Source organism: Rhipicephalus sanguineus, chromosome 6 (genome assembly GCF_013339695.2).
Source record: "Rhipicephalus sanguineus isolate Rsan-2018 chromosome 6, BIME_Rsan_1.4, whole genome shotgun sequence".
In the NCBI taxonomy this organism is placed as follows: Eukaryota; Metazoa; Arthropoda; class Arachnida; order Ixodida; family Ixodidae; genus Rhipicephalus; species Rhipicephalus sanguineus.
Window position 1 is genome coordinate 109,406,101 of NC_051181.1, and position 27,900 is coordinate 109,434,000.

A 27,900-nucleotide genomic window follows, 5' to 3' on the forward strand; every position below is an offset into this window, starting at 1 on the left:
ATAACAAATGAGAAATAAACGCACGGTGTTTCTTTTTTTCCTCTTCGTGTGATGTAATGTTGAATAAGAAATGTCGTCGGAGCTAACGTTTCCACAACGGAGAATTCTCTCCGTCAAACACTAGGCAACAGAGAACTGACAAGACCTGATGTTAAAGACATGACGTAGACAAGTAGCTGCTTCGAAACGTTGTCTCAAGCGGCGTTCCTCGTTGAATGAATTTTCATCACGTCAATCTTCCATCTTACCTTGAACGTATGTCTTGTTTAGATTCTTCGAACATCGTTCGGATTGCCTCCCAACGCGCTATACCATTAGCGTGAATTTCTCATGTATGTGAAAGAACACCGAATCTTTGTTCTCCGAAGCGGTGTACTGAAGATGTCACATCTCTCACGAGGTCGCTGTTTAGAGCTACTTTTGTGGGCTTTCTAAGACAAGGAAGGAAATTTCACTACATAGGGGTGAGCACCCACACGATGTAATCTTCTTAGAGCTGTTCAGTGTGATGTTGGCAAACATATGTCGCTTGCTTAAGCTGTCAAAATATCTTCTTCACTGCTTCTGTAACTGTGCTATAGACAATAGCCGTGAACAGGCTCATGCCCTGGCTTTCGTTAACGCCGGTATACAGAAATTCTAACCAATCGCACATGTATGAATGCATATTATTCAGTAGTGTCTTTACGGTTTCCTTTTCTTATCACTGCGGTGAATCTAACGTTTCTCTTGTGATACTTGTTCAAATTAGTGTGGCTATCATTATGCTAAAGAATAAGCGTTGTACGGTACAATGTATAATCGCCTGTTGACGGCTGCATAGACAGCTTATACAAGAGCTGCATAACGGGAGATGTGTAGAGGAGTTGGCGAGGAACTCCTACGTTTTAGAGAGACATTATGGAGGTAACTGACAAAACCTGGTTTCATTCTAGAAAGAATTTGCTGCAACACACCAGATAAACTCATTATTTTGACACCAGAAAGTATTATAATACGTGAGCGTCGACGGAGAACCAGAGTGGATAGACACAGCATCTCACACCGCCACTACACACAGACACAATTACTCACAATGTGAAAAGAATCAACGTTCGCCTTGAGACGACACTAAAAAAAAGATGGCTGATCACTCCGTCATAGGAGTCGGTATAACACGAAAGTTAAACGTGTCGTCACAGAAGTAGTTGATTGTTTATAGCGCATTGGTATATGAGAGCTTGTGCAATGTCTACTGTTGTTTGGCAGATATAGCACCGCATGATGTGGACGCACTCACGTTGACGCCTAGTGGCACATCTCTGTACCGAGGACTAACGCCCATGATCATGATTTAACCCTTGCGGTACTGAAGTTGTCAAGATATATCTGGACACCGCGTATGGGGGGGAATCCCGCGCAACGATGGCATCAACAAGCACATAATAAACACTGATACTCAGTATGCACTCCTTCAAAGCGTCATGAAACGCGAAGAGAAACCCTACGCGCGTTGTGGGTTCCCTCTAGCCTGGCCTGGCCGTTATTCCCACAGGGCGAACGGGGAACAGCCAGGCGAGCGTCGGAGAGCTATTTTAGATGCGAAGCAGCTTTTGCTCGGGGCTGTGTCCTGGCGTCCGCGCTCCACTGCGCATCCGCCTACCCTCCCTCCCACTCTCTTCCTTTACGCAGGTGTTCGGTCGCCTTCTGTCCTCTCCTCCCCCGCGCTGCAGCCGCGGCGCAGCCTGTCCTCCCACGTGATGGAGCCGCGCCGCAGTCAAATACAGCCTGTAACCCACTCTCTCCTCTCCCTTCCCCATTTCATGTGTATATAAGCGCGTGCGCTCGGTCAGCTTCCGTCATTCTCGCATCGCTCCCGTTCAGATGGTTTGTAATGTCAACGCCGGCGCCACTCGTTCACTCGGCGCTAACGGAAAGCAACGCACAAACACAGCGTAATGATAACACAAACACTAAATACAAACCTCCCACACTAACGGAAGCGCTGACTGAACGTAACGGAAACTTGGTGTGCGCCCCCAATGCTGCTTCGCATCCCCTCATGGTTCCCTTGAGTGGGAGAGGGTGTAATTTTTTTCGATATGGATGTATGCTATGAGCGAGGCTTGGGCTAAAGCCGCCACCTCGAGTGGCCTCGCAGCACAGAAACTCCAGGATGCGCCTCCCAGCTTTGGAAGAGCTGGGAGGCGCATCTCAGCTCTTCCAAAGCTGCGAGGCGCATCCTGGAGTTTCTGTACTGCGAGCCCACTTTGGTATGAGACCAAAAGGTACAACTCCCCTGCAAATTCAGGGATCAGATTACAGTCTCACAAATTCCTAGAAACGTTCCCTCGCTCTACAATGGAGGCCACTAAGGCTAGCTCACTTCTCAGTTTTGCCACTGACACCCCTGATATTGTGGCGCTCGTTGACGCAGCACAGTACCCCGGCACAGCCAATTTCGTGGCTATGGTCGCTGACATTCACGGTAAACTCCTAACGGCCGCATCTCTTCGAGATACCACGCCGGCCAGGGCAGAGCAGGCTGCTATAGAACTGGCGATTCACATGCACACGCGCATCTTCACTGGCTCTCGGGCTGCTGCACGAGCGTTCATGACAGGGTCAGTATGTGAGCAGGCGGCCCATATTCTTACCAAAAGTCCAAATTGCGCAGAAATCGACAGTCTTGCAGCTTGTGCTGTTTTTTGCGCTTCTGCAATCTCATTAACTGTATTGTGCCTACCAAGAGCCTTCAGCTTTTTCTCATTAATGTTGTTTGAAAGGCCTAAGACCTTCTTAATGCAGTTTCGACTAATCGCATCTAGTTTCCCTTTGTCTTTCCTACCTATGCGCTGCGGCAATGTAATTTATGTGACTCATAAGAAAGGGATGGAAGGGCCTCATGAGGTTGGCTTTACAAATCGCTTTGATAGCAATGTAACAAACGAGCATAACATATCTACTCCTATGACGCAGCAAGCTATAGCGAAGCGATCGATGGCCGACCCTGGAGTAAAACGGCGATCACCGCTACTCATGATACGCAACTCGTCGCACCGTAGCGTGCACTTCGTTTTGATAAAACTAAAGTGTGTGCCTTACATCGGATCAGGAGCTACCCTATAGGCGCCAGTGAATTCGACGTGCCTGGTAAACCCTCGATACAACCACAACTATTCAATTTATACAAAGACGTCGATCTAGCTCGTAATTCTTGACTAAAAAAAAGAAAAACAAAATGTGTCATAGGCAGCTGCTCGCTGACTACTCCGCATGAAATAGATTCCCACATTACGTGGGATCTGCCGGAATTTTTTTTATTTATGTATATGGAAATACTGCCGCCCTATGTAGGACTATAGCAGGAGTGGAAACGTCATACAATGGTAGTGAGGCAAAAGCACGGGGGAATACGACTAGTTGTGTTGAAAAGCGAAATACACATTAAAGAACACTGATGGAAAACGAAGTAATTCAGATGTTAGCACGGCGCTCGCCAATGGAAACTAAAGATATCTAAATGGTAAGACCGGCTAATTCCACAGCTCCATTGTGCATGGAAAGAAATTGTATTTCATTGTATTGGTAGGAGCACAGAAAGTGCTATTTCGCATTGCCTAGAAGTCAGTGCCACGATTAAATGGTTTCACTTCGATTGCCTGAAAATCGAACTTCAGCTGGTGGCGTCTGCATATTTAGAAATCGCGTTTAATCTGTCGGTCATGCCGTCAAGAGCAAGAGTTTTTCTTGAACTTCAGTGCCTTTGTTGATCGAAGAAAAATGAATGCTACTATATACACAAGCAAAAAAAGCTTTGAAGATTATGAAGAGAGAAGCAAGAGGACAAGAAGGATGACTCGAATGAGCTGTTTCCAAATTGGAGCCGACGTTTCGCGAAACCTCTTTCTTGCTTGCTTTTCCTTAAAAAAAAAGTCGATCGCTCTTTCAGACTTGGGAATCTTCGGTATACGATTATCTGGTTTCTCAATATTTCGTGAAACTTTTGGTGCATTGGTTTTCTTTTTTTTTTTTTGTCAGGAAGTGAGCGACGCTTGCAGGCGTTTAGTATAACGGTCGATTGTGCAGGCCGTGCCGCCTCCGGCGAGCAGTTGACATTGCACAATGCCTCGCGCCTTTCGGCAGAGAGAGACGATGCATCGGAAACCGATAAGCGTGAAGTCGTGAAGACGACAAAGACACAAAAAAAAACGCAGTAAAAAAAAGTCATCGAACGAAGATTGTAAGATGTACTCTTTCTTGCCGAGAGCTTTGCAAGTGCATTAGTAAAGGGATATCCTTATATCGAATGCATCGAGATCTGCCAGGCTCTGCGCGGCCTGGCGGAGCAGACAAAAGCTGTCACGTGTACACTGGAGAACAGCGGCGATTCTTTCCTTCCCAGTTCAGTTCTGGGGTATTTGTCCTCAGTTTTATGGAATACAACGTACTCGCATAATTAATTCTCGATCTTTTGTTTTTGACAGCCTTTCATGCGCCTGGACTGTCTGTAACACTACAAGGCAGAAATAAAGAATTTGATTTGATGTAATTTTCCAAGCAACTTGTGATGTGCTGTAATTGTTCTTCACCCGTCACGGTAGTCTAGTGGTTAAGGTACTCGAGTGCTGAACCGCAGGTCGCGGGATTTTCGCATTTTCGATAGAGGCGAAAATGCTAGAGCCCCGTGTACTTAGATTTAGGTGCACGTTTAAGAACCCCAGGTGGTCAAACTTTCCAGAGCCCTCCACTACGGTGTCCCTCATAATCATATCGTGGTTTTAGGACGTTAAACCCCAACAATAATTGTTATATTATTATATTAAGCTTGCTCATCGTGGTGGCGTGGAAATGGCAGATCGAATTCGAGTTTCTATGACGATGAATGAGCAAATTTGCAAGAAGTCACTGATCACATTACTCCCAAATATGAGGAGCAGGCAATATATATATATATATATATATATATATATATATATATATATATATATAAGAATAATCTGTTCAATAGCCTGTTTCGAGGAGAAGACGCCAAAGGAACAAAGGTTTTAAAAAGCTGCCAGGCTTTGCTCCTCCCGAACACCACGCATTAATTGAAGCCCTGACCTCAACAACACGTTAAATCAAGCCCTGGCCTCAAGCCCTGAGAATACATACGAGGAAAGTAAAAGTGTGATCGGTTCAGGATATATGCTGCATTTCATTCGTGCCGCTTCTTCCTGCCAAGTTATGTTCTTCTCTCCAACGGCATTCATCAAATAAGTATTGTACAGTTAAAATATATAAACGCTATAAAGCATGAAGCTGCATTGTCGACAAACGTTGAACATTGATCTATTTTTTTGAGTTGGAACTGAAGATAAAAAAACATTCACCTACCTTTTTGAGTTGGAACTGAAAATAAGAAATAAAGTGTGATTAGAAAAAAAAAAGAAGTGCGAAAACTGGAGGTGGCATACGTTCGAAATAAGGTACGTGCCACACACGTTTATCTTCCTGCATTCAGGAGCCGTGCCCACATAGGCTGCCGTTTATATTGCTTCTTGCCATTTCTCGGTCACTTTCGCTAAAGATATGCCCTATATTATGATTACTTGAATTTTCCCTTGACAGAAATGTTAGCGTGAGTGCTTTCTGTGAACGTTGAAACAGAGCCTACGTCACTGTTCCTACCCGAATAGCGTTTCTTTTTTCAGGCTTACAAATTGCATAAAGATTAACTACACGCTGTTACAGTTCTATATTGTTACGCATAACGAGCTTTGTAATGTCATTGTTTTTTTTTCTGATGTTTCAAACTGTGCCGTTTGCAAGTACGAAAAACACAATCACCATGAACCTTCTATAAATAAAAACGCGGCGCTCACAATGTACAGCCACACGCTAAATATAGCGATGCTCGCCTGACCACATGCAAACTTCCAGCTCGTCTTGCGGCAGCAATCTGCTTTCCGGACATAATGACTGCTTGCTCATGCGACCTCGGTTCCAATTTGACTTGCACCACTGCCCAGAACAAAACTTGCATGCGACGAGCCGTCGGCACGCTAGCTTCTCTTCTGCCACCAAGGCCGCGTCGAGAGGATAATCATATTACGATCGACTCTCCAAAGCAAGAATGAATACCATATTGGGAAGGCTAAGAAGGTCAATGGCTCCGAATGTCGTTTTTTGACTGACTTGCAGCCCTTTGGGTAAGAACTTATTTTGAGTGTTGCCAAATTATTTTCCTTTAGGAAACTTGCGTTGTGTCGCATTACTTTCGACTATAGACGGCTTGCTTAGCGCAACCCTGAATGCCCTGCTGTCGCTTTCAGGGCGCTTGTTTTCCCTTGAATTATGCTCGTGCGTATACGCAAGGCACACGCGTATACGCAAGGACGCACATAGGGTGCACACATATGTGTATACGCATGCGCACAGAGCCCACTAACGCTATATGCAAGATTGCAAAGTGAGTACTCCTTTTGATATTAGTGGCTCCGACACGTAAACTGCTACTCTTGCCCTAAATCAGGTGCTTCAGTATTAATTAGCAAGACTCGCTACTTTATCAGTCACGCATGTTAAATGGAAGTGCACTCTTCAACGTAGAAATATTCCATGTTTCGGTATAAGGGAGCAATATTGAGTTATCAGTCACTGGTGACCCTCTGGTCTCTAAGTACGGTAAGAAGAAGTATTCTGCATAAAATATGACATGATTCATAATGAGGTCAGACATCCAATTTGTTGGTGCTCTTTGTTTTCGCAGAAACTAAAATAATAAGCGTATTCGAATGTATATTTCTTTTCTTATATTTTTTTCAAGATTTAGGCTGCGGGCATTTAATCTTGCACATTGTGCTCGAGAGCGAACCGCGAGAGAAGCAAGTTGGTCTTGGAGCCGAGTGATAAACAAACAAGAAAAAAAATCTTTCCGGTGGGACAGCAGAATTGATCTCAACCCGCTCGGAGCAGTTCTCCTTTAGAATTGGGCCGAAATTGGGTTCCGTGAAAGCCGGAAGTGCCACTTTCTAAATTATTTTCGTGACTTTGATAGAAGACGTGGCAGTGTACTATGCTCGATTGGCGTTTTTTCTTCACGCAAGTTCCAGTATTAAAAAAAAATGAACATACGGCTCCGAGTAGTCCTCGCGCGTTCGGAACACAGTTTCTTTTCTGCGCAGTAAAATATTTCCAGTGATCTCGAGGTGCAGTTCTTCCGCACTTAGTATTCTAACTTGTTAAATTAAACGTAGTTTTACACGCCACTCTGAAAAACTGTAACTGGCTTGTGTACCTATAATTCCCGTAGTCCAATTCACTGTAAGTGAACTGTGTTCTGATCGTGTCCGACCAATGGTTTGAAGCATGTCTAGGCATAACATTCTATGAGGGATGAATAATCAGCAATTAATCTAATGCCCATTAGTATTTCACATTATTTGGCATCCCACATGGAATTGGCCTTGTCGGACAATGGTTTGGAACCCTGACTCTTTCTTATTCGCATCTTAATTCACTGTGACATGACGTATGAACGAAACGATCTCTCTAGTTGCACACCAAAATAGCGCTGGTTGAACAAGGACATACGAAGAAGACACGACACAGACGCTCTGTCATAGCGCCTGTGTTGCGGTGTGTCGCGCTGTGTCTACCAGCGCTATTTTCTTCAACTCTCTGTTTTCTTGTTAGCTTCCTACCTGCCGCCTCCCGGTTCTGCACAGTATAATGTAGCAAGCGAGATTATTATTTTTTTTTTTTTGCGTTCTCGTTAAAATGCATGTCTTTCTTTGCTGTACTATCATTTCTATTGCGAAATGGTTTTCGTGTGGATTAGTTGGTGCCGGGACAAAACTAACAGCTGAAAAATGAAACCTTGTTTGTGCTCTGGAGCGTCTGATCCCCTACTGACTAAAGCTTGAGCTCGTTTTCAAGTCGTAAGGGACCTTAACGACACAATATTTCCTAAACAGCCATACAGAATGGAGGCAGGCTTCTACAAACGGAAGGACCTGGAAAGATATGTTCCGTGACCAAGGGCTCTAACGTCTTATGGAGTGTCACGGTTGCGGCGTCGATAGTTGCAGCGAACTTCTGAGAACAACAGAAGAAAGAAAGACGGCTGCTTCATGAACCTAACGCAAATGTACGAACTACCCTATATCTCCTTACCTCTGTGCATTCGTGTGCCACTGCTAGGTGAATGACAAGCACAGAACACGTCTTATTACCGCTGAACATGTTAATCCCAACGAAATTGGCGTTTTCTTTTGTTTACTTATGCATGCCAGTGAACATCGTATCGGATCGAGTGGTAAATAAAATATAGCTTAACATGGCTCGCGTAGGACAAACACCAGGAAATCCCATGCGACAGCTGCCCCCACAAAATAAGAATCATATACGACAGCACGGGATCTCTGTGACCTCCGAAATGCACAACGCTGTTTATGCCAGCACACGCCAGTGGCACATAGAAAGAGTTCCTCTCTCGTTGTTTGACCACTGCGCTGGGCGTCACTGTACCCTGATGCGTGCTCTTTGCCTGAACAGGATGGACGGCCGGGCTTTGTCGGTGCCATGTATATTTATTTACCGGACACCATGGCGCCACGTCTCCCTCGCAGCTTTCATCACTGACTATCGCATCGGAATGAATTATTGGTTTCGCTTGTTTGTTTGTTTGTTTGTTTGTTTGTTTGTTTGTTTTTCTTGCTGATGAGATACGCTTGCGCCTTCCTGCATGCGTATCTTCTAGGGAAAAGCAGAACCGATGACTTCCTGTAACCACGTCATCCGGTACTGTGACTCCTTTCCATTATTTTTTTTCGTTTCTACTTGGGATCTATTAGTGCTCTTGAGGACTCACAGAGTTCGCTAACTTCCGGGAAGGCTTCTTGCGGGCGTGCGCAATCGCGAACTGTGTCCAACATGCGGTCTTTCTTAAGCACTTTCTGTTCTGTTCTGTTATAACTAGCTTGCTGCGGAGAGATTTATGTATGGAGCACCTCAGCATTTCTCTGCATTCTGCTGCAAAAAAGCACGCACGCACGCACGCACGCACGCACACACACACACACACACACACACACACACACACACACACACACACACACACACACACACACACACACACACACACACGCGCGCGCACGCACGCACACAGAGAGAAAGAAAGAAAGAAAGAGAACAATGGTTGTTCTATAACATCACAGTGTCAAAGATTTACTCTCCGATTGGAGGGGGTGGGCGGACAACGGACCCACCCCACGTGAAGTGCGTGGTTCGAAAGTGACCGGCGATAGGTCCACGCCTGATCGGACGTGGGGCCAGGGGCAAGAGTCGGGAGACCGCGCATACACTACACAGTACACTTTAATACGATACCATCAGAGTACGCTAGGTAACACAATAATACACACTGAGCTCGAAAGAACAAAACAAAGAGAAATACGCGCGACAATAGATAAATGAACACTACGCTAAAATGTACACACTAACAACACTCGATGGATAAACACACTGAGCTTAAAAGAACAAAACAAAGAGGAATACGCGCGACAATAGATAAATGAACACTACGCTAAAAGGTACACACTAAAAACAACGCTCGATGGATAAACACACTCGGATGGCACCCGATTACGAAAGTCCCGGCGAGAGAGAGGAGAGCCGCCGAACATGGCGCTTATCTGTGTGGTGTAGGGGTCAGGTCGAAGGTCCGAGCTGGTGGATTCCGGGCTGCTGCTCCGCTGTCTACCGCTGGCCGAAGTTGGGCAAGAACACCAGTTCTACGCCACCGCCGAAGATTCCGCGAGTACCTGTCGCGGACTCGACAGCGAAGTTCAGGCTGCCGGCTACCGTTTGGCCTGACCCTCCGACCCCTCTTCCACCTGCTGCAACCGTTCGGCGAACTCTGCTTCCCCGCCGCGGGACCGCGGCAGATGCGCCGCTCTTCTCCTTCCTCCTTTCCCACCTGACGCCGCGCCGGTCTTCCGGTGCGCCCCTCCTCCCGTGGGCCAGTCTCCTCGAAGAGTGCCGCGCACCGTGCGCGCATTTTGTGACACACAGCAAGTAAAGATATCTAATAGCAAACAGAAGAAAATAGGGGAAATAAGATGCATTTTGTTTTCATTATCAAGCGCTTGCAGTATCATCCCGACCAATAAAGTTTTTCCATTCCATTCCGTTCTTAAATAGTACGCCTGTTATATGGCAGCCTTATTCTCCACATTATAGTGCGCCAATGAATATACGCAGTGTTCTTCATGTATTTCTAATGCTTTGAATTGAATATATAGAGGCAAGCGCAGTCGTTCTTCGTATTCCTATATTCTACAGATATATTTCTTATTCTGCGTTGTGTTCTGGCTTGGATACTATTGAAGTCTACAAGGATTTTATAGGTTTGCGAAAATGTTAACGGAATACCACCGCCTATGCATATGACCGTCAGGGTTTTTCAAACGCAGATTGGAGTGTGGAAAGGTTATTTGTGATTTTCATTTCGTTCAGGCCATACTACTGAGAAGGTTGCGACTGCTTTATTCACTAGCTTCTGAACAGCGCTCTGTCTATGTTACTTATTATAAAGAAACATGGCATTTTCTATGATTAACACGTAGGCCAAATACGTAGGCCAAATACATAGGTCACTGTGTTACAGTAGTCAGTTTTTCATGCAAAAAAAAAAAACTCGGCAGATCCCACGCTTTGTGGGAATCGGTTTCATGGGAAGCAGTCAGCGAGTACTTCTATGCTGTATCTTATGGCTTTGAGCCAAGCGTTACGAGGTGGATCGACGTGTTTTTGTAAGTGTAGTAGCTGTGTGCACATCGAGGGCTTGCCAGGCATGTCGACAACACTGGCATTTAAAGGGTAACTTTTAGTGTGACGTAACGTCAGCACTCACGTTAGAGTACATACGTCAGTATAATCGAAACTAAGAGCACTTTATGGTGCAATCATGTGAATATGGAAGGGAATATTTCGTTAATATATTCATCCGTGGTCGAGCAATGCTTCAATGTAGCTTGCTGAATCATAGGAATAAAAATTCAATGTTTGTTAGACTGCTATAAAAGCGGAGCCAACACTGGAACCACAGACGTTAATCTGATACGACGCCTGTATCGTAGGAATACATATGTGTATATTGCTTTCTTGTAAAATTAGATAGCCAGCAGCACAACCACAATTGACGTTGCACCGACATTACGCCTGCATAGGCTGTTCTTCCAAGCCAGTTTATAGACCTGGCGTGGCTCTGTGGTAATATAGCTGACTGCCACGCAGAATGCTTGAGTTCGATTCCTCCTGGAATACTACTTTTTATTCTTTGCATTCATCGGGTCAACGCTGCCGATGTCGGTATTTCTTAACGCTCTCGTATTAAATTACCAATGTATGTTCTTGCCGTTCATGGGTAGACATTAACTGTCAATCACCTGTGGCGCATACCCGTACACCGCGTCACGTGGCAAACGGGTATGTGCCGCACGTGTCTAGAGGAAAGGGTTTGACGACGTACGCGACAGGATTTTCACGTCATTCATGTCATGATCCGACAGTCATATTTGTCATATCCTTTTACCCTACCATGCCAATTTTGGTCTACACCAAGTTAGGGAGGAGATTATGAGAGCACCCAGACGGCGGATAGATAGATAGATAGATAGATAGATAGATAGATAGATAGATAGATAGATAGATAGATAGATAGATAGATAGATAGATAGATAGATAGATAGATGCTTCGCATTTCTTACGGGCACTTCGGGCACTTATTACGGGTTTATTGGAAACTTCGAAGGCTGCATTGTGAGGCCTTGCATGGTACTTTATATTACACTTATATAGTAGTTTATGAAAAGGAAAAGAAAAATACAGAAGCAAAAATATTTTTGTATACAAGAAGACCCATTTGGGAAACTCACTGGCACAAAGGCTTGTTAATGTTCGATATTTATACCACCATGAATCGAAAAAAGAAAGCTTGAGTAATGGCAACTTGTAATTATTTTATTTATTCAGTAGTTAAGGCCTGTTCAGGCCTATATAGGAGAGGGCATACAAGATAGAGAGGATTCCAAAATATTAATAATGTAATTTCCCTCTGGTATCACTGTTCTTAGCGCACCTACGTGTTCTTAATCGTAATAGAAGAAAAGGGGCGTGCGTTACAAGGGGCATGTTGCAGCAGATGGGCGATTGTGCAAAACAGTTCTACCAAAGCCCGTAAAGCGAAGAAAGGCCCGTAAGAACGAAAACATGTCATTTTCCGTTTGTATAAGCAGAAGCTACAATGAAAGTCTTTTGTAAGTTCTTGATACAGATGATGCATAAGGGTTTTGTTCTTTATTCTTTTTTTTTCTTTGTTCAAAAATGACCCCCAATTGCCATTGGGCGTTACAGCAGGGATACAAATATTTCTTCATTTTCACAACATACTTGCTCTCTTCACAGCTTGTTCCACTCCGCTACACATTTAGGAAAAAAGGAATTAGCGAACATGCACGTCCAGCTGCGCCAGTATTCACGGGTTTCAAGTTTATGGTCATTACGTTTAGATAGATAAAAAGGTGTACTTAAGTCACCTTATTATTCTCAAGCTTGTTGTAATATATCTGAAGAAAAACAGTTTTAGCCTTAGCTTCCGTCGGCGCGAAGACAACAATTCCTAGTTCTATTCTCGTTTCATCATTATGACACTGTCTGTTCTACAATACCTGCCCAGGACATAGCCGGCCACTCCGTTCTGATTGCTTCCTTTCTGAGAAGTGAGAGTGGCTTCCGATGGATCCCATGGTGCACAGTCGTACTCTGACATCGGCCTTACACATGTAGTAAACGCATTCCGTTTTATTTCAGACTCGCGACACCTTAGGTTTTGTTGAACAAAGTTCATTGCCCTCCCAGCTTTACCAACTATCTCACCGATATGCGCCTTTCCGTGAACAATGAGCAGAAAACAAGACGTCTATGTACTTAAAGACATCAACGGTGGTAACCACCTCCTTAATAATAGAGTAGTTATTTATGAATGGTCCTTGTTTTTTAGTGAAACACATAGGAATGCACTTTTTGGCGTTTAAACACATGTTCCCTCGTTTACACCAGTCATTTATTCTACTCAAGTCTTCTCTGAAGCGCTGTCGCGTCCTGATCATAAGATATTTTTCGGTACACCACGAAATCATCTGCAAATAGTCGTAAGGATGACATAATCCCTAAATTTATGTGATTAATATATATAAAAATAATATAGGTCCCAATACAGAGCCCTGAGAGACGCCTGAGGCAACGTTTACATAACTCGATTTTTTAACGTTAACAACAACACATTGACTGCGCTCCGACAAGAAATTCTCAACCCATTTGATAACACCATTATGTATACCTCGCTGCTGAAGTATGTAAATAAGAAGTGAGTGGGTGTGTCGAAGGCTTTTCGAAAATCTAAAAAAAGTCACAGTTTCGCCGCAACGGCGAAGCAATGAATGCGATAGCAATAAATTGGAATGTAACGCGAAGAACGGAAAGCAGCTCGAAATTGCCAGCGCGTCGCTCGAGCCCAAAGGACGCACGAAAAGAACGCACACAGGACGAGCGCGAACTATCATGCGTCACAGCTCGACACTGGAAGCGCACTGCTCAAACATAAAGCAGGACGCACGAAACGAACGAACAGGTACACACAGGACGAGCGCGAACGAACTGTACCAGTCGTTACTTATTTCCGTTTGAACAGCGCGCCTCTTACGCAAACGCGGCCGCTTCAGCGTCGAAGCGACCTTCGTACGCTCTGTCACTTCAGCGCAGACATCGCCGGGAGAGCACAAGACATACAACCCCCCGCTCCCCCGCCAGCCGCCCCCTTCTTTCCTCAAGATAAGCGCACGAAGGCGACCACGTTCGCAGGAACGGGGTCACGATCTTTAAAGCGCGCCACGCGCGGACATTGCGCCATCTACGTGGTAACTCAGAAAGGATACTGATGTGAGAGGTGTATATAAACAAGACGAGCGCGAACTAATTGTGACAGTTGTTACTTATTTCTGTTTGAACGCGGCCGCTGCAGCGAGCGAAGCGAAGCACCCCACCGGCCGCCCCTTCTTTCCTTGAGATAAGCGCACGAAAGCGACGACGCCCTGTAGAGCGAACAACAACGGCGTTCGCAGGGGCGGGGCGACGATCTTTAAAGCGCGCGCGCACGTCGCGCCATCTATGTGGCCACTAAGAAAGCATCCTGAATTACATGGTGTATATAAATAGCTCGCCGTTAGCAGGCTGAAAGACTGTGCTGTCGTGGCCTAAGAGGTCGCCCGTTCGATTCCGCGCGTCGGGAAGAATTTCTAAATTATTTTTCTTTGTGGCTTTTCTATATATATATATATACACATATACATATACGGTGAATGACGGCGGCCACCGACGGCAAAAATCAGCCGAGACTGTCAATATAACTGCTATCGCAATAAAATGATCCATCTGGCCCTCCGCCTCAATTTCACACCCTAAATCATGATAAAATTCTACAAGTTGTGTAGTGCAGGACAAGGCCTTGCGGAAGCTGTGCTGTTCTTTAATTCGGATATTGTTATCTGCGTGGTGATTCATGATAGATGTGTAAATGATGTGTTCCATTATCTCGGATACGATACATGTCAGAGAAACATGCCTATCATTTTGGACATCTTTTCTCGAGCCACCCTTATGAAATGTAACAACGTGCACTTTCTTCCAGTCGTTTGGCAATTCACTGGCGCAGAGTGAATGCGTAAAAATAACGAAAAGATAGAGGGAGACAGGCGCAGCCAGTGCTTTAGCACGCGAGGTGAGATGCCGCCAGGACCAACTGTTTTGGTTTCGTCCAATTGCTCTGACAACTTTTTCATACCGGGCACGCTGAGTTGCGCCGGTGCCATAAGTGGCATTTTGCTAACAAGGGTCGTTAAACTGTCTAATTTCACTGGGAGAAATACCGAATGGAAGAACTCGTTTAGATACGTTCCCTTATCTTCGTCATCCGTGACGGCTTGGTTATTGCATACGATTTCTGGAATGCCCATATTACTCGATCCACGCCCCTTTAAATACTTCCAAAAAGCTTAGCGATTGTTTTCGGCCTGTCAATTAGTCCTTTGAGATAGTTTTCTTTTGCGATCTTACAACTCAACTTATATTCATGCGTTGTTTGTGCCGACCTCTCGTAATGAGCCTTGCTCTTCGTTTTTTTTTATTCTGCGCAAAACTCAGTTTCCTTTTTTTGTATTATTCGTATAATGGCGGATGTAACCCAAGGCTTTTTACGTTTTTTTAAATTTGGAAGAAGGTACGTTTGGCATATGTTCGTTCACAAGTTCACCTAATTTGAATTTGAACGTATTTCACAGTTCATGTATGTCATATTCATCCTCAAGGCATTCAAATGTAGGCAGGTCATGAAGAAGACTTTCGTTTATACTTTCATAATACCCCTTATCATAAAAAACCTTATCTGTTCTCGAAAGAAGTAAATCGTTGAACTTTGGCTTTGACTGTCACAACAACTGCCGAATGATCGCTAATTCCTGGTACGACTGTAGTCGAACCTACTAAGTAAGGTGAGCTTGAAAACAACGAACTTAGGATATTGTCTCTGTGTGTTAGTTCCCTTACACATTGTACTAGGCCAAATATGTCTACAACCGTTATTCATTTCAGTGCTCGCAGTGCTACAAGCAACAATGACCGTCAAGCAACAATCATCGTCCCGCCAACACAGATCCGGCATGTTAAAATCACCACCGAACAAAATGACTTCACCAGACACTTCAGAGACAACCTCAAAGTCCGGATTGCACTCGAATCGATCTTTACGGTAAACTGCGTAATATTGTGGAAAAATTCCACTATCAAGAATAGTTGGATTGAGCCAAGATTCCTTGCCCATTACAATATCTGCTTCCATTTATTCTATCAAACCAACAAGCTGGTCTACTTTCTTTATGTTCTTGGTCTTTGCTTTTATTTGTTGGTCATGATTTCGAGAGTGGGACAACTTCCTCTTTTTCCTTATCACAATGAAAAGCTCTACCATTCACGATGAGCTTATCAAAGGTCAGTTCAACTTTATTTTTTTAGTCAACCTTTTTTAACTTTAGCATAATAACATAGTTTCTTCCTGATAGCCCGCCTTTCAAGTGATTATTTTTGGTCGATACTATACGCTTTCCCTTTAAGTTTCTTGGCGTTCGTTTGTTTTTCCTTGAAAGGTGAAAGACTTGCAATTATTGGTCGCTTTGCTTTGCGGTCATAACGTCCCACTCAATGTGCCCTTTCAACTAATTTAAATTCAATGCCCAGATTATATAATTTTAGAAATATCTTTAATCAGCTGCTCCGATTTGTCCCACGTTTCAAACTGATCATTGTACTCTTCACCGTAGGAAACAATATTTTTTCTATGGCTTCAATTTCCTAAATCCACAACTTTCACCTCTAAATATTTACTTTGTATAAGAGATATTTAATTACGTCGGCTTGCTCGGAGACCAACTTATTAACTTCCTCCATCTGTCGTCGAGTGTCGCTTAAGTTCTTGCTCATTTCTGCCATTAATGTTTCGTGTTTCGTAAATCTAGCATCCATGAAATCTAGTTTACTTAAAATGGCAGTTTGGCCGTCCTGGATAATTTTCAGCAAGGTGTCTGTGTCACGAGGGCCAGAATTTAGCTCAACGTCGCCTGACAGTAGCAATAACTTCACAACATACAGCACTCTGCCTAAGAAAAAAGCATGCTATTTTTTCAGAATATGTAATTAGTTCTCAGAATATCTGATTCAATTCGCTTCACTTTACTACCTTAAAGACCCCGGTTAATGGCTATTACATAAGGGGTAGGCTAACAAATGAAGGCTATAAAGAAGAATCTTCTTGACGAAGAGTGTGCAGTGATATTGCTCGCAAATGCCGAAGACCTCCTTGGGGCTGCAATGTCACGGGGAAGGCCATTCCAGTCTGCTGCTGTTTGAAGAAAAAATTGAGGCAGCAAAAGTGGTAGTGTTAGTACGTGCCCGTGCAATTTGATAAGGATGGCTTGTGCGGTGGGATATGCATGTCGGTGTGATTATGTATGGTGTGAGATCTAGGTAACTGTGAGAAAAAATTGTGACGCAAATAATGCGACGCAAGCGTCGCCGTTGGCGATGCGGCCACGCACAGAACTATTAGGAAGGCCACATTCGTATTTGAGCGATGATATGCTTATGTCAGATTAATATGAAAAATTGACGATTGTGTCTTTATGTCACATTAAGCATGGAAGCAGCAGTTGTGGTGGTGAAAACGTTTTTATTTATGTATTCGAGGGATGTGAACGGGTAGCTTGCGCCACAATAAAAAAAAAGCATGCTTCAAGTATAGTCGTTCGTAAAGAATCCTTGTATCCGCTCAGAACTCGAACGTTTTCGAGTGAAAGGAAGCAGCCACACTTGGGGCAATGGACAGGAAGATTACTTTTATTCTACTATACGTGACGTTGTGCGCATGCTCTCGCATACAGTCCTAGCTCGGACCCAGACCTTATTAAGTATTAAGGCAATACATATAACCAAGCCGCCCACCTGACGACTGCCTTCGAATCTACGGTTCATATCGCAAATCCTTGATGAAATTCAATTAGGAAAACAATCTACACGGGCTCATATCCCTTCCTTTCCCCCATTTCATCCCGGAGGGCAACCTTTGGGTTTAAGAATAAACAGTGCGATCTTATAACTGAGGACTGTGAAATCCTGCTGGTATACTCGAGACTACACCGCTCCTCAATTTACACGCAAACGAGGCTTTCCCTATCCTTTTGCCGAAGAGAAAATTTCTGGGCTCATGCTTGGATATCTTTTGGGCTGGTGTCACAACGTTCTCCTGGCGTGAGTCTGGTTCAACGGCTACACGAGGTCCTATGGATCGACACGAGCTCATTTACAGTCACCCGAGAAGTGTCATGTCCGTAACCGAGAAAGAGAGAGCAAGCGAGAGAGGAAGCGGACCCGAGGATTGAAATTGAGCTCGCGGAAGTGGACGCTAGACTGGCAATCAATTTTGTGGCGAAACGTAATAGCTAGTGCTCTTGCGCTCCGTTCTATCGGCGAACAGCGATACAACAAGACCATTAAGGAAAAGAGATCTCAAGAACGAGGTGTGCAAAATGCATGAAAAAAAATGTCAGTCATATTAAATAATGAGCGAACAAAAAAAAGTCACAGTTTCGCCGCAAGGGCGAAGCAATGAATGCGATAGCAAGGAACTAATGCTATACGAAGTGAGGCTCGCCAATGGATACTCTCAGTTTGAACCTCGCTTCTGTTGCAAAGGCGGCCGAAGCAGCGAAGGAAACTAGCGCGCTTCAAGTGTCGAGCTGTGACACTTGATAGTTCGCGCTCATCTTCTGTTTGTTCGTTTAGCGGCGTCCCTTGAGATCGAGTGACTTTCGTACGCTCCGTAACATGAGCGCGGACATCACGATGAAAGCGTGAAACATCCCTCTTCCCCTCACCACGAGAAAACCGCGCGAGCAGACAGCGGAAGCGCAAGCTTCTCCCATGCGCAAATATAAGAAGAAGCGAGCGAGCGAGCCGACGACTTTTAAATGCGCATGTCGGGCTCCTAGCGCCATCTCGCTGGTAATGAAGAAACGCTTATTATCGCCTGCTGTCTCCGAGTCCGTCCAGCGCTAAAGGGTGTGTATATAACGCTCGCCGTTAGATACGTAGAGGATCTGCGTTTCGTGGCGTAGTGGATAGCGCCGCTCGCTGCGGAACAAGAGGTCCCTGGTTCGATTCCGCGCTTCGGAAGCATTTTTCTGAATTACTTTTCTTTGGGGCTTTTATATATATATATATATATATATACATACTTATACATATACGGTGCATGACGGCGACGGCAAAATCCAGGCGAGACTGTCCATATAATTGATATCGCAATAAAAGAAAGGCGAGTTGAACGGCGAACAACGAAAGACACGCATTAGAAAAAATAAGAACAACATTGGAAGGCGGAAAACTTAGACGCTTCTGAGAGGCAAAAGACGGGTTGACGAAACTGAGAAAGTGAAGCGGCAATGGTGATCTGGTCAAAGAGACCAAACTCGGACAGCTTAGTGAAATAAGAGAGTGGCAGTACCCTAGAGCACTTTTGTATGCACCTAAGTGTGTTTTTTGTTCGTTATACAACAAATTACGGGTAAAAAAAAAACACCGCACCGATAGCAGAAAACTTGATCAGTTAGTGTCCCTCGTATAATTATATAGTACACGTAAAAGAACGAAAGCAAGGAATCGGTTCTAGGAGCTAGTTTGTTTGTTAGAGGCAAACTAATGCAACCCATAGACAATGAAGCCTACGGTGAAGCGTAGGGGATAATATTTGTACTTTTTAAACATAGTGTAATAGTTCCGACGTAAATGGAAATGAAAAAGTTGATGCCGATAAGGGATGCCACCTACGGTAGTGAGTGGGCTTTTTAGCCAAAGATAAGCTGCCGTTCTGGTTTTACTAAAAGCCAGTTTTTCATGTGAACGAACGCTTGCTGCACTACTACAACAGACGTACGAGGTTTTTGACCGCTGCGCATTACTGCGGTAGCGTTAAGAACTTGTTTCGCAGAAATCCTGGTGTCGGCGTCTTTGGTTGTCAGCGAAAAATCATCATATTCTCCGCGACCGAAAAATCAAGAAAGATGCAAACAAAATAAAAACCTTTGGTTCGAGTGAGAATCGAACCCAGGCCGTCTGCGTGGCAAGCAGGTGCTCTACCACAGAGCCACGTTATTGCTTGATACTTCTTCGAAGAAAAAAAAAACCCTATGTGAATGTCATGTAATGGAAGGAGTCTCCTCAACGCATGTAATATTGCGTGGCAGAAGCGTAGAATCGCGCCAGGCTTCAAAAAATGTGAATTGCGCAACGAGAGGGTGTTTTAAAGGCCCATCCATTAAAAAGCGCTCAGACATAATCATCATCATCAGCAAAAGCATGAACAAAGTGTTCAGCTTCGTATATAGGTTCGCGTGTTGTCTTATGAACGCGTAGTAGGCCCTTCGCTGATTCGCAGAAGGAAGAATTATGGCGTAGTGGGCATTTAAACGACTCTACTTGCAGTAGGCATTATATGATAGTTTGAAACGGCCAATGTTACGCGCAAAATCATTCATTTCCTCACAGTACGGTTGAGGCATGCACCTCGAACCGAAGCGAGGCTGGCAATTGAGAAGGCTATGCGCACGGGGCCCGATTACGCTAACGCATTGCTCTAGAAGTGTTCCTTTATTTTTCTGTTTGTTTTATGGCTGATGACGACGGCTATACGGTAAATTTTGACCAATGCGCAACAGTTTTGCTGTCAAATAGCAAAGAGCTGTCACTTGTAAGACTGATAGTGACCTGCCACGGAACAAATGCCTCCGGCCTGTTAAACTTATAACAGCCATTTTAGCTATCAATGTTAGGCTAAAATATTTAGGTCACCAAAGTTTCTTTTTTTTATAAAAAGAGCTGCTTGCCTATTAGTTGATAGTTATGACAAGATTATTTACTAAAGAGTGGAGATCGGTATATGTATATGTACCACGTTGCCCTTTTCTAGCCATGAGGTAACAATAATTGTTGGGGTTTTACGCGTTAAAACCACGACATGACTATGAGGGATGCCGTTGTGAAGGGCTTCGGAAATTTAGACTAAGTGGTGTTCTTTAACGTGCGCATAAGCTAAGTACATGAGCATTAAGCATTTTGCCTCCATAGCTGACTACGTATACTGGTACTATCGAGTTATTGGTTTCAGAATTTTTTGAGACAAACGAACTGGCGTTCCAGTCAGGATCATATCTCAACGCCGTGGCGCACGCTTTTGGGGAATTTAACTAGAACTAGTAAGCTAACGTTAAACGCATCGAAATGTTTTATCTTTTAGGCAAATGTTGCCGTTAACATGCTGCATGCCAATGTCTGGTGTCTGTAGCGAGAAAGCAATGGAGCCGAAACAGAACGTAAAACCATGCGTTGTATTTAATTTATTTCGTTCCTGAATGGCATGCATCGCGTTTAGCCTTCACCAAATATTATAAATCGAATGTTAATATAGCAACAAATTCAAGTAAACCTTGAATTCTTCTCACACAAAGTTCACGAGAGATTAGGATAAACTGGAAAAGAGAAAAGAAAACAAGGAGCTGTTGTCAGTAATATAACATCACTGCAGTCTCTTTAAAATAAAATTGTCAATGTAAAAAGTGTAAAAAGAAAAAAATGCAATCATTGGTAGTAATTAGATCAAGCAAGGTATTTGTAATACCAAGTACTATGAAAAGTTTGCCCTAACAAGCTGCATAATTTGTGTTTTTTCTAGTTTTGCTAATTATATTATTTCGCGCAAAGTCTAGTAAACCAGATCAATGTTGGTGACGTACGTTTTGAAAATCCTTTTGTCAGCTTGTTGGCCTTGCCTTAAATTCAAGAAGCGGGTGCATCACTGCAGAAAGAACAATTCATTTCAGTGAAGAAAAATCGAATAAAATAGGGACACTAACATCATAAATATATATATATATATATATATATATATATATATATATATATATATATATATATATATATATATATATATATAGTGAAAAACTTCGTACTGCAACATAGGAAACAAAACAAATATTTATTTTACCCTGACAGTTTCAGCTGAAGGTCCAGCCTTCCTCAGAGCATGTAAGTGAAATGAAACGGCCATGGCCGAACCCGCTGCACAAGGGCCGCCAACCCAGTTTGGGGGCCACACGATACTTTCAAAAAAAGCAAAAAAAGAGAGAAAAAAGATATAGTGAAAAAAAGTATCGTCTGGCCCCCAAACTTGGTGGGCGGCCCTTGTGCAGTGGGTTCAGCCATGACCGTTTCATTTCACTTACATCCTCTGAGGAAGGCAGGACCTCCACTTGAAACTGTCAGGGTAAAAGAAATATTTGTTTTGTTTCCTATATTGTATTACGAAATTTTTCTCAATTTTTATTACGGTAGCCAGAAGTTCTCTTTAACCATGTGTGTGTGCGTATATATATATATATATATATATATATATATAAATATATATATATATATATATATATATATATATATATATATATATATATATATATATATATATATATATATATATATATATATATATGTGTGTGTGTGTGTGTGTGTGTGTGTGTGTGTGTATATCAGCTCATTCTGTATGTTTTTACCAATTCAGTTTACCGATTTGGTGCTTTTGCCCGATCATCTCTGCTGGCTTTCTGATTTCATTCCGACCTGATATTTACTCAACAACACCGTCCTTCGCGCGAGAAAAAAAAATGTTGCTTTGAGCATGGTCAGTAACAACTGCCTAGAATTTTTACGTACTTACATTGATGTGGAAAGTGGGGAATAACAAGGTTACATTTAACACAAATAAGCGGTTTAAACTTTAACAACAGAGTGATTCATTGCGTGCATCAAAAAGGTTGTGTACCATTTCGTACGGGTTTTTTGTTAGCATTTCCAAAACATTTCTTGATATTTTATGATCGAAAATCATATTATTAAACAACAGCAATTTTTATTCTATCGACTTATCATACCTCGTAAAAAAGAAAAAAAAGCAGTGGGATGCGTTATTCGTCTTCCATGAGTTGCATTTAATAACACACATTTTTTATGATAATAATTCCCGAGCAAATATTTGCTCGGGAATTTTCGGGCGAGGATTACCAACTAGCCAGCCCTTGCCATTTGCTTTATTGTCTGAAAGGGATTACCACTAGCCCGCTCTTGTACATCCCTTGTACATCCCTGTATCTTATAAAAGCGCTAGTGCGAGCTGAACAGAGGGGCCTCCCTGCTGAACTGAAATGGCAAGAGAAGTCTCACCTAGATGCGCTGCTAGATGCACCAGATGGTCCGGCAGCAGAGGCACCAGAAGCCCTTGGTACAGCGGCTCCTGTTGCTCCACCAAATGAGCCGGTACCCCAGTTGCCAGAGGTGGGACTTACTCCAGGATAGCCATAGGTGGCATAGCCTCCAGGTGTATTGTATCCGCCATATCCACTGTATCCACCATATCCTCCGTATCCGCCGTATGGGCTGTACGCACCGTACAAGCCGTAGTCACCATACGGGTTGAAGCCGTAGTGTCCACTGCCATAGGGCACTCCGTAAGAGGCATACCCACCGTAAGCGCCAGCCCAGGGCGATCCGTACCATCCAGGATAGCCTGCAGCTCCTCCTGCATGGTGTAAGCCATTGAAACAGTCGCAATTAAGTGCGCTAAATTTGCCTTCTGCTTTAAAAAATGGAGTAAGCTGAATGCTGACAAGTGTTACTTTTGCATCGCGTAAGAGCTTGGAACACATCTTTTAGCAATCGCTCTCAAAAAGCTCAGCAACATAAATGGCGTATGCATGGGATAATGTAGGCCATTCTTCAATACTGCCCTGATATGTGAGCCATTCGTGGCAAAAAGTACGCCAATATTAGAAATTGAGACTACAACGATAGTGTTCAGCAAATTTAAACTTGTTACAGTACAATAAAGATTATGTAGAAATGGCGAAAAGGGCCACATCAGGAGGAGCAAGAGTGCTGATGTTGCTCATCAGTGCTCTTTTGCCTCCTCTTATGGCTCCTTCGGCCATGTTTTCTTTTTACTTACCTCTCCTTCACGAATTTGTATATGTAATACCAACTCGTCAAACCTTCAAAACTATTGCGTAGTAAACATTTTTTTTTATTTTTGTAAGCAAAACTGACTTTATTTCTATTTAATTCACGTGCAGCTTTTGCGGATTGCGTTGAAATTTGAATAAACAATGCATTTTTAAATATGTGAGCATAAAAAAAATTTATTCTTGATGCACCATATTGAGTTCAGATATGCGCATATATTCAGCATTCATTGTCCGCTACGTTGATGCGCCAGCTGCCTCTTTTTTAAATAAAACTCAACAGCAAGAAAAAATGAACTGGTAATATTTATTCTTAGGTCATATTTTTAAGAGCTTGAAAGAACCGAATAAACATAGGTAGCAATGCATGGTATTTCAGTTTATCAGAAATACGATGATTACATATATTGCTTCAAGTATTAGTGTCGCTAATCATTAGTCAATGTTAGCAATATTTACTAAGTGGCTGCTGATAAAAAACCAACATCCGTTTATCCTCACCGACGAAAATATTTGCACACGTTACTTCGACACAAAATAATCTATAAACCTGTTAAGCGGCCAAATGAGCCCGTTTGTCTTCTGTAAGGCTGTTAGGATGCTGTTTTAAATACCAACCCAGAAGCATGAGCAAAAACCAGCCCAGACACATGAGCAAATACTTCATTAAAAAACTGAGACAAAGAAGACCGTTGCACATCCTTTTCGATGATGTATTTTGCCACGCCCCTTCTGTTTTATGTACTATCGGTTCAACATTACGAAAATATGGGGCAGATTAGTCGCATTAGTTGCTGTGACCAGATGACACTGATATACATAGGATTGTGCTCCTGTAGCAAAATTATTGATAATTATTCATTGTTTATTCATAATTTTCTGATCTATCCTCTGGGCCACAGATAGCAGAACATCCCTTCCGATTGCTCGTCCATGTGTCTGTGAACCATAACCTCACTGATGTGTTGCGGCAATAGCCCTCTGTCACCTGCAAGCTCTTCTTTCAAGCGGCTGGCGCTATACTTCGTCTTGAAGTTTAGTACAGGCTACGATAGATATCACATTGATACAAATTTGACGATGGCCCGTATAAAGCTTTGTACAGCCGTTTAAAAAATGGTTTGTAACATAGTACACCTGTCTGAAATGGTGGAAGCAGTACACGACAGCGCCAACATCAGAAAAAATTTAAGTAAGCGCTGTTCCTATCAATATTATTTTGTGTTACAATTTAACGTTTGCTAGTGTCACGGCGCAGACTTGGGGCCATTTCTAGCACATGGCTGCATGTTGAAGCTTATAATGATATAATGAGCATGACCGTACACTTTTTGCCGTGAACACTTCACGAGACTCGCGAGGCACCGTTCACGTTATAACTTCACCTTTGAAATGGATCTTACCGTAGCCATAGCTGCCTGCGCCAATACCGGCCTGACCACCGAGCCTTGCACCTAGACTACCTCCAATGCTTGCGGTCAAACCCGGCGCTCCACCGGGACCGAGTCGTTCAACGCCGGCTTGCAGCCTGCCGCTGATTCCACCGGTGGCCCCAGCATCGCTTCCCAGACGACGTTCGCTTCGTGCACTTGTAAGAGCGGCTGTGTGCAATACACCATGTTACTTTAGTGTTACGATATTTACATCACGAGCATGGCAGGAAAAAGACAGCACTAATGAGAGAAATGCTGGGAAATTAAGAAGGCCCTGTTGGCGATATGGAGGAGACTGGTCAAGAAAAAATGTGCTAAAAGGTGATGATCAGGAGGAGAGAATCCGTACATTGCACAGGCACAAGGCCGCAAAGAACTGAGCGTTCGACGACTAGTTCGTCCCAAGCTCTCGTACAGGCCTGTGCATTTTAAGTATTTCAGCAACACCTTAGTAGCATTTCTCATCGCAAATGTGTGACAAGACGGCCATAAAACTTCTGTTCTCTAAAAGACCTGTAATCTAAATGTCCTAATGCCTTCCGAATGACTATACAAATAAGACCGAACTTCAGTCGAAGGTGGAGGCTTGGAGAGATGAAAAATTCTTGAACATGGGCTTGGAAAAGTGTCTACACGTATTAGGCTGTGTGACTATTGGTAATCACGTGAGGCCCGACAAAGAAGAACTTATCGTCAGCTACTGTACAACTGACGGTTCTCCGTCGAGTTATTTGAGAAAAACCGACGCCAAGACGCAGTGCTCTTCATTCGTAAGAGCTGTTGGCGACTGGTCGGCCATCGTCCCTAAAACGCTAGCCCGACAGCAAAAGTTTATGGGACGCTGGCTCCGCAATAAATGTAAATTTCTGCTCTATTAGTGCGTCATGCTCCTAATATAGCTGGTGACGGTATAGGTTGCAATACCAACTGCACGCTGGGGCATTTATTCGGAGTTTATGTTTCTAGATAAAGCGAAAGTATAGCTTTCTCGAACATTTGGCCTCCCGTAAACTTTTGCTGTTCGGTGTATATTCTAAATCATGATCAGAAAATTTCAAGGATTATAACATTTTTATGGATGGGAGGAATCCCGGTTCCTGGCCTCAGCAACGAGCTTCTGACACGTTTGCGGGCGTTTAATTAGCGCTGTGAAAAAGTTAAGAATGCATGGAGGTTAAAGTCAGTGGACGTCAGTTATTACCAGTGCAAATTAGGCAAACTGGTAACGAATCATCTTCAACTGCACTTATCTCTTTAAAGACTAGCAAACAAAAAACACAGCATGCCGTGCGTTTATTTTTTGCTGGTTCGGTTCCACTCTTCTGTAGTGCGGTTGAAAATGGAATGAATTCCATTTATGTTTTCTTTACTATTGAACATACATGCGATATTGTCGTATTGTCAGAAATTAGCATAATACTATGCGTAATAAGCGTGCACTTTTACCAAGTGTATGCTGTATTTCGTTCACTCGGTATTCCTTTTTATAAATTCAAAACTCATTCCCAAGTTTTCCTATCAGTGTCAATGACATCGCACATCATGTGAACACAATAAATAAAAGTTGGGCTTGGATAGAGCTAGGCAATCGAAATTTCTTCCACTGTTCCTTCCTTTGCCAATAGGCACTTACTTTGAGCAGGCAGGTCACTTCAATAGAATGTTCTTGCTTTCTAGAAAGTCCCGATTCTTGCCTTCAAGGTACTTTTATAGTATAATGCATTTTTCCCGCACGCATTCATTTCCAGCAGAAAACTATGAACTTTGTAGATTAGTGGCGAGCAAGAATAACATTGTTATAATTTTTTTGGTTCCAAAATATAAAGTTGAGACCTTGAAATGATCGTGAGAGTCTCATTAAGTGTATATCAACTCACTTTGACGTTCACTGGTATTTCAGAATATGTTACATTGCCTATGAGAGGGGAAACTCCTCGTAAAGCTCAGTTCCAATAGTTTGCTTAAATGAGTCATAAAATACATGTATGCACAACTGAATCGAAAACAGCAAAGTGGTAATGTTTGTGACCGCATAATCAAAGCTTAGTAACGTGAAAATTTGGGCGAGTGGGGGATGTACGTTGAACCACTGCGCAACTACCCAGCGTTCTTGTCTTTCTTTCCTTATTATTTTTTTTTGTTTCCATGTTGTTTTGTTCTTCTGTGCCTCGTACATATGCGCGTTTCTTAAGAAAATGAACTAGTTGTAAGTCAGCGCCTTGTTTGTCTTTCTTCTTATCGTACTCGCCTCGGTGGTTGCGCCGTGGTTCAACACGCAAAATCAAAGGCAATGTCTACTCGTTAAGCGCATGTGGTATATGGGCGTGTTTTAATTCGTCAAAGGCAGCTTACTGCTCAGTACAAACTGATTTTTACACCACCATTTGAAACATTTAGCACAGTGCCAGCTTCTCCACTTATTTCAGGCATGTAGCCGTGCCACTTTAAACTTACAGACATTCTCAAACCATATAAAAGCAAATATACAGAATAATCGGAGCAGCTCTGCTGGATGAAATAATTCGCGATGTCTGTAGGCATAAGCACATAAGCAAGAAAGAAGATTACGTAGATTTGCTTACCAGCGGACAGGAGGCATGCAACTATAAAAGTATTCATGTTTCCGGACGAGCTGGCAATGCCGTGGTCCAAAAGAACGTGCAGCTCCTCTTGTTCAGAATACCTCGATATGGGAACCCGGTTCGGCTTTTTATTGCGTGAAATTTCTGTTACAAAAGGCCTTATATTGACTGATCGCTTCTTCGCCCCCTTTGTTT

At 43.2% G+C, this 27,900-nt stretch overlaps 1 protein-coding gene across 1 annotated transcript; it reads right to left on the reverse strand.

The window, feature by feature from the left end:
- Positions 1 to 21,000: 21,000 nt before the first annotated feature.
- LOC119396163 (uncharacterized) lies at positions 21,001 to 27,837 on the reverse strand. The gene is made up of 5 exons (XM_037663252.2): positions 27,706 to 27,837; positions 25,094 to 25,291; positions 22,897 to 23,251; positions 21,420 to 21,481; positions 21,001 to 21,155 (listed from the first exon to the last, which is right to left on the reverse strand). Exons 1-4 carry the CDS (start codon positions 27,740 to 27,742, stop codon positions 21,463 to 21,465), a joined length of 609 nt encoding a protein of 202 aa, XP_037519180.1. The 5' UTR covers positions 27,743 to 27,837; the 3' UTR covers positions 21,001 to 21,155; positions 21,420 to 21,462.
- Positions 27,838 to 27,900: the final 63 nt, after the last annotated feature.